This window comes from Danio aesculapii, chromosome 7 (assembly GCF_903798145.1).
Source record: "Danio aesculapii chromosome 7, fDanAes4.1, whole genome shotgun sequence".
In the NCBI taxonomy this organism is placed as follows: domain Eukaryota; kingdom Metazoa; phylum Chordata; class Actinopteri; order Cypriniformes; family Danionidae; genus Danio; species Danio aesculapii.
Window position 1 is genome coordinate 47,891,349 of NC_079441.1, and position 7,155 is coordinate 47,898,503.

At 38.0% G+C, this 7,155-nt stretch overlaps 1 protein-coding gene across 1 annotated transcript; it reads left to right on the forward strand.

Moving 5' to 3' along the window:
- Window positions 1-2,326: 2,326 nt before the first annotated feature.
- On the forward strand, window positions 2,327-6,386 carry igf2a (insulin-like growth factor 2a). The gene is made up of 4 exons (XM_056462035.1): window positions 2,327-2,509; window positions 2,831-2,963; window positions 3,669-3,844; window positions 4,854-6,386. Exons 1-4 carry the CDS (start codon window positions 2,450-2,452, stop codon window positions 5,076-5,078), a joined length of 594 nt encoding a protein of 197 aa, XP_056318010.1. The 5' UTR covers window positions 2,327-2,449; the 3' UTR covers window positions 5,079-6,386.
- The last annotated feature ends 769 nt before the right edge of the window (window positions 6,387-7,155 follow it).

The window sequence follows — 7,155 nt, forward strand, 5'->3', positions numbered from 1 at the left end:
AGCCTTTAAGTTGCACTTTTAGCTGAATTCTGGTTGATGAATCTCCACAAAGCTTCCAGAGAATGAACTAACTTTTCTTAGACTGCTTTAAAAAATGAATAAATATATATATATATATATATATATATATATATATATATATATATATATATATATATATATATATATATATATATATATATATATATTCTCATACATTCTCATACTATGCTATATATGAAAGTTTATTTAAACGCTACTCTTCTATTAATGGGCTTGTGAATGTAAGATAGTGTTTGGTGTAAAGATTAGAGAGTGACTGGGTTACATGAGGAATGCAAATAGAGGCCTGAACAGCTTCTTGCTGGCAGAGACGGACAGACATGTGAAAAACAGCAGGAGTCCCAAGCTTGATGGCTCAAATTGCAATATTAGCATAACATTTGGATAGTTTTAGTAGTTTATACATAATTTATTCATTTTATTTATTGCTTTAATCAAGATAAAATCTCATGGTAAAGTCATTTTACTCTGCTTTTATCACTTGTACCACTAGAGCGAGCCATAGTGAACTTATCATGAACTTTAAGAGATGCTTCACACATTTTCAACACTAACATTAGTGTACAAACATGATCTGTAAGCATTCTTCTATCTAGGCTACATTATCACAGGAGTAGTGCAAGCATAACATGCATAAGTTAAATGAAAAGAGTCCCCAAATTAATTAATACCATTATCCATGTTTATTTTGCTGCAATATTAGGATTGCCAATAGTGTCCAATTACTTCTTTTTTTTCCTCCACTTTTAGACCTTTGCATGACACTGGCTGTTGTTTCAGACAGACAATTGAGAGTGTTTTTGCTAAAGCTGCATGATGTGCACTTTCAGGCATGTCGGGACATGTTGAGTGTTCATTCATTTCCATAACACTTAATTTATTCCAGCTTTTTCAGTCTGGTGATTGTTTTTATTATTTATGTATGTATAATAACGTGTTTTGTTAAATACTATAGTTATTTTTGTGTTGAATACGGGATCGTCGTGATCCATCTAAAAAAGGACTGAGATGCTTTTTAAAGCGAGGCTAAATCCCTGTCTGGTTTCACATGAGTTGGCGCGCGCGCACACAATGGGTCACCACAGTTGTCGTGTGAGGGTGAAATTTCAGCACGGTGTCTGTCTGCATTCACTGGAATGCGATTGCAACCCCCTTTGTTATGGTGAGAGGCTGGAAGAATGTTCCGTCAATTAAAATTCCTTGGGCTGACCTGTTGCCAAAAGGTATTTTAAAGCTGGGGCTATTTGACTAAGAATGCGCGTCGTCATTGGCGAGCAGGTACTCATCAGCTGAGTGCGCATTCAAGCACAAACCAGCAGCGAGCGCTGCACTTTCACAATATTTCTGCATAATCTGTATCAAATCGGCTCATATTGCTTTTTGCCTGTTTCAGTATGTTCGACGCTTTGGTTTTCAAAGGTCAACGCTTTGGTTTTGCCTTTAGTTTTAAGCGTCTTTCTGCTCGTCAGTGCTGCGTAATGTGTTTCATTATAGATACAATAAAAACATTATGAATTAATTTAATTTTAAATTATACTTACAAATATAACAGATGCTTTTTATTTCTTTATGTATTTATTTATTTATTTATTTAGTTGTAAAACAGCATTGTGAGCAGAAAAGACAATTACAAATTTTTACAGTTTCCAAACTTTTGACCAGTAGCCTACTATATAATAATAATGAGGATAATAATAATAATAATTCGTATAAATGAGAATGTTTTTCCTTATTGCATCTGAAGACAAATGTGTCCAAATCTACATTAATAATAATAATAATAATAATAATAATAATAATAATAATAATATACAATGAGACTGTTTTTCCTCATTGCATCTAAGGACAAATGTGTCCAAATCTACTTTATTAGTAATCATAATAATAATAGTAATAATAATAAACAATTGGCTAGATTGTAAAATCATTTCCCCGAGTTGGACCTTTCATGGAACGAGCAGAAAGACTTGTATTTACTGCTTGTGTCTGTTTTCTATTTTCTAAATATGGTGCTTGCAATTGTTTCAAGTCTTTTGTGATCAAAGTAATTTACAGATAAATAGTAGGCTGCATAAAAGTATGTGTCATAGAAGAAGTTCTCGTTCAACGATTTTTTTTTCTGGCTGGGTTTAAGCGGTTCACAGAAAAAGAAAAAAAAATGAGAGAGAAAAAAAAAAGATCCGACTCAAAAGAACCACTCGTTCACCAATCGGACATCGCTACTGGGTAAGGGGGGCGAGGGGCGGGTGTTAGTATAAATTTCCTCTCACTACATATTCTTTGCCTGTCCTCTGAACTTTGAGACAGCCACAAGCATCACTCAGAGATATGCAACAGACTGGAAATTAAACAAAGCACCTCTTTAGTACAACAGAAAGTAAACGTCGCTTTCCACAAACCGCCTGCCATGGATGATTACCATGTATTCTGTGCATCTTGCCGAAAAACGGAGGACAGACGAACAACGGTAAGAGAAAGTGATCATGACATGCATTCAGCACGTTTTAATAATTGCATAGTTGTGAATATTTATACTTAAGTGATGTTGAACGTTAATGTAAAACTTTGGGAAAAGTTTGGAGAATCATCCTCATTTGGAGGCTTTGGGAGATTTAAGTGCAGCCACTTGATTGTATCATTGATAAGGATAATTAGCGCGTCTCCTTAGTACTTTGTGCTGCCTTGTATCTTTGCTTTTGTGATTAAAATCAGCACAATCACATCAGTAACATCTGTTTAAGCAGCGGATTTATTAAGCGACTCACTGAAATCTGTTTTCATTTCACAGATGCGTTCACCGATAGTCTTCATTCTGTCATTGTCCATGTTGATATCCAACGTAGCAGCGGGGGAGACTCTCTGTGGCGGAGAACTAGTGGATACACTTCAGTTCGTGTGTGGAACAGATGGCTTTTATATCAGTAAGTGTATCTCTCTGATGGCTGTCAATAAATGTAAACATTTACATAGCCATTTGTCCTGCAGTTGTAGGTTTAAGTCGAGCTATCTTTCGAATGGCTTATTGTATATTTACATGAGCGCTATTGACTGTCACAATGAGTGTATTAATGAGGAAACGTCCCTTTCATTGAGTTCTCACTGCAAGCCATTAGTGCAGTTAACTGCTGTTAATGTAATCGTTTTGGGTGGACTGGATTTGAATTAGTGTCTGCTTGTTTGCAAAAGATTCCTCTCTCTCTCTTTCTTTCTCTCATCCTCTGTATTCCTATCAGATGACGGTGGACTTCCCCCTTTTGTACCTCTCCTGCTGTTCTTTATCTTTTATCTATGTTTAGTAAGCAAATGGCAAGGTTAAAAGATCCGTTTTGCTAGCTATTCACACATCCCTGGGAACATAGAACAATATTTGCTTTTTCTGTTCTTTGCGACATTTCAAAGTCCTTATCAAATCCGCTAGTGTCCAAACTAAAAAGGAATCACAAACAACAGGCACGAAAGAAAGGAATCTGTTGATGCTGTCTCCGATTTCAGAAATCCTAGGAACATGCCAGCAGCCACATGTGGGATTTGGTGAAATATAAACAATAGGGTGTGAATTGGTAGCGTTGGTAGCTTTCCAGGGGAACCCCGGAGTTGATCGCTTACCTTCTCTTCCCCCCACCCAGGCAGGCCGAACAGATCAAACAGCCGCCGTCCTCAGAGAGGAATAGTGGAGGAATGCTGCTTTCGGAGCTGTGAGCTGCGCCTGCTGCAACAGTACTGTGCCAAGCCGGTGAAGTCGGAGCGAGATGTTTCCTCCACCTCACTGCAGGTCTTCCCAGTGTCACAGGCTCTTCACAAGGTACATGAAGCTGCTTATCTCCCAACCACCCCCCCCCCCTCCGCCAAAAAGCCTAGCAAAATTATTTTGCTGAACCCACAAAACACAGACTCAGACTAGACAGGCTAGTCAGACACGCAGCCTGTTTTTATCATGCCAAAATCAATATCAACCATGTCTGCACTCTCAGAATCGCTGAGCGATGTGGAAAACGGCACAGACCATCAGAAATCTTTAGACTGCATTAAAGATGATGTAGGAACAGCACTGAGGGAGATAGGTAGTTGCACAAACAAAAGGCCATGGTAACACCATGAAACTCCACTGGACAGCATGCACAATGATGTCATTATTCCAAGCACCAAAACAAGTACAAGTGTTGTGCCGCATTCTGGCAAATTTATGTGCCATGTGCTCTTGGCATGGAAATATGTTAAGCGTTGGCAAGACAGTTGGCCAGCTGGCCATGGCTTGGATTTGAAAATAACAAAAAACAAACAACCCAACAACAACACAATAGTCACCACCACTTGAGAATAGTGTATTTGCATATTTGGATACTGTTCAACAAAGAATCGTTTTTTTGTTGTTGTTGTTGTGCTGTTGATGGTGATATACAATCGTTACCTTTAAATGAACTACCCTAAAATTGGAATATATTCTTTGGTAATATTTTTGATTTGTTAACAAATAAAATCATAAATCGTCAAAACAGTTTTAGGTTACTATTGTGTTCAGTGTAGTCAGTCTGTAGTCAGGATGTGTACCAGTGTATGCAGTCAATATATGTGACACACAGTATTGAAGCTACTAGCCATATTCATAATCGAATTTTCCTTTTTATTTATAATTTTTTACTTCATTAAAATCAATGCTGATTGCATTCAATGTATATATTTCATCCTATCAAGCATAACTTCGTAACACAAGCTTGGAATTTTTATTGTCAGAACTTTAAAGTCAATTGATAATATGACAGCTACTCAATGGATTTCAGAGACTACAAACTACATTTTTTTCTGTTTTTCAGGACACCGTAAATGTGAAGTATTCCAAATATGAAGTATGGCAACGAAAAGCTGCCCAGAGGTTACGGAGAGGAGTCCCATCCATTCTGCTGGCCCGAAAGTTTAGGAGGCAGGTGGAGAAAATCCAAGATGAGGAGCAAACCAGTTTCCACCGGCCCCTCATGACCCTGCCCAACAGACAACCTGCCATCGTCCCACACGTCCAGATCAGCACATCCCAAAAATGATGGCCAGCCATCCCAAATGGCAACAAACAAAGGATTATAGCCAAATCTTGGTCAGTAGAGGCACTTTTTCATGAATCATACCACTCGCCCGCCGTCTTTCCAAAACCAGATTATGAACACTCTGTGTGTTATCAGCCTTCGAAATGCAACAAGTTATCGTTTAATATAATGTGAAAGGAGAGATGAATGCAGTCTTGGTGCATATCATGGGCATGCCCAGAACTGATGCCGAGGAAGGTGCCAGAACGCACATCAAAAGTCTGTCATCTGCAAAAGCATTTATGTTTCTGTCTTGCTTACACCCTGTTTTGAATGTCATATTTTAAGGTATGAATTTATCGAGATTAGAGTCCTTGACCTGCACCTTTAAAGTGTCACACCTGTGGCACGAAGACAGAAGAAGAGTAAAGAAAATGTTGGCTGGCTGTGGAAAGCCAGGGACTGATGTTAACGGCACTATTTTTTACTGGACTGCGAAAAATGGTAATTGTGGTGCTAACTTTGCAAAAAGACTCAAAAGGAGTTTGCTCAAATTTTTCCGTTTTAGGAAAAAAAGCACAAGATTGTATTCAAAAGACAATTCAGCAAGGCTTGTCGTTTGGAGATGATCCCAGCCGAGGAAAAAAAAAAACTTTCCAAGCTTGGTTGTTCAAGATCCATATTCTGCTCTCTGGAGAATGAAGTTGAAGCCTTTGCTATCAAAAAATGTGACATTGCAATGGAAGGCAGGAAACTGAGGACATCTGCAATCAAGTAGGCCCAGTCTTGGAGTTGGGACAAGAGGAGTCTTGCATGTTTTGAGGTGTCATACTGTGTATTATACAATAACATTCCTGTTTCCAGTCTAAGTTTCTGCCATTTTATCTTTGCAAATTGTCTTCACTGTTATGTAGACAGTATTTTACACTTATACACACAAAAATGGAACAAGCCTTATAAAGGGAAATCAGCAATAACCTTGCATATTCTCAACATACAATTGTAGTATTCCAGTGCTTTTGCTCGAAACAAACAAATGGAAAAAAATACTTGAATATCTATGAAAAGTCTCCTTAAATGTTGTCATTGACCCAAATATAACCAGTCTATCAAATTGAGCCACCAAACATGTTCTTTAAGTAATGGCACTGTATCATGGCATTATTTATTTTGATATAAAATCCATAAAAATCAGTCCCAATGAGAGATTACATGCACAACTTGCAGTTTTATTTTGTATATTTTTAGTCATTCTGCTTATGTATGTATGTAGATGCTATGTACCAAAAAAAGTCTCCTTTTTTAAGTAAAGTCAATGGAAGCTTCCAAGGTTGTCCTGACTCACTTTTTTAATGGCTCGTTTTACTCCCATGTTGCCCAATCTCAAGTCGATAGCTTTTGGAATGTATTGGGAACAGCAAAACAAGTGCATACACACACAGGCAGTGACCTGGCTGCCCTAAGGGAAGGGTGAAGGCTGGGGAACACTTACTCTTGATGATTTGCTGACTAACCTTGACAAAATGCCATAGGTCAGCTCTGAAACATGCAGGCTCCATATCAGCTGTGCACCATGAAAAGGTGAATCTTCTTCAGTGCCCTCAAGGTTTAGTTGTAGTCTCTTCCTCAAACCAAGTCTTCGTTCTGAGGTCTGCTTATGAAGGATAATGCAATTCCAAGTATTTCCGAATTACAATAGATCAGTAAAACTAGCGTACAGATCTCAAATGACAAAGATCTATCGCTAGTAGGAAGAACAGTTACGTCAAGCAAACAGTGGTTGTTTTATAGACAGGTTCCTTGGTATTAGTTACTAATACATGGTATATACATCATTTGCATTTAAGGGGTAGTTAGTAAACATGATGTTTTGATGGTCCCCTTCAGGCATTCTCTAAGTAACCTCGCAACTACCTGTCAGCTAGCAGTCATTACGATAATATTAGTCTGTCTGCTGTTTAATGTCTGCTAACACAGTTACTTTAATGGTCCTCAGCAGACACTCTACTGATACCTTAGCCAGTACATGCTAGTTTATTCTACTAGCCCTAAAGTAACAGTTTACTAATAGTGTAATAACCATTAGTTAGATGTGTAG

Bases quoted from the DNA above. Each gene is read 5' to 3' on its own strand.
- igf2a (XM_056462035.1), top strand. From the start codon at position 2,450: ATGGATGATTACCATGTATTCTGTGCATCTTGCCGAAAAACGGAGGAC. The intron at 2,964-3,668 runs GTAAGTGTATCT...CCCCCCACCCAG, and splicing joins AACAGATGGCTTTTATATCA to GCAGGCCGAACAGATCAAAC. The intron at 3,845-4,853 runs GTACATGAAGCT...TCTGTTTTTCAG, and splicing joins TGTCACAGGCTCTTCACAAG to GACACCGTAAATGTGAAGTA.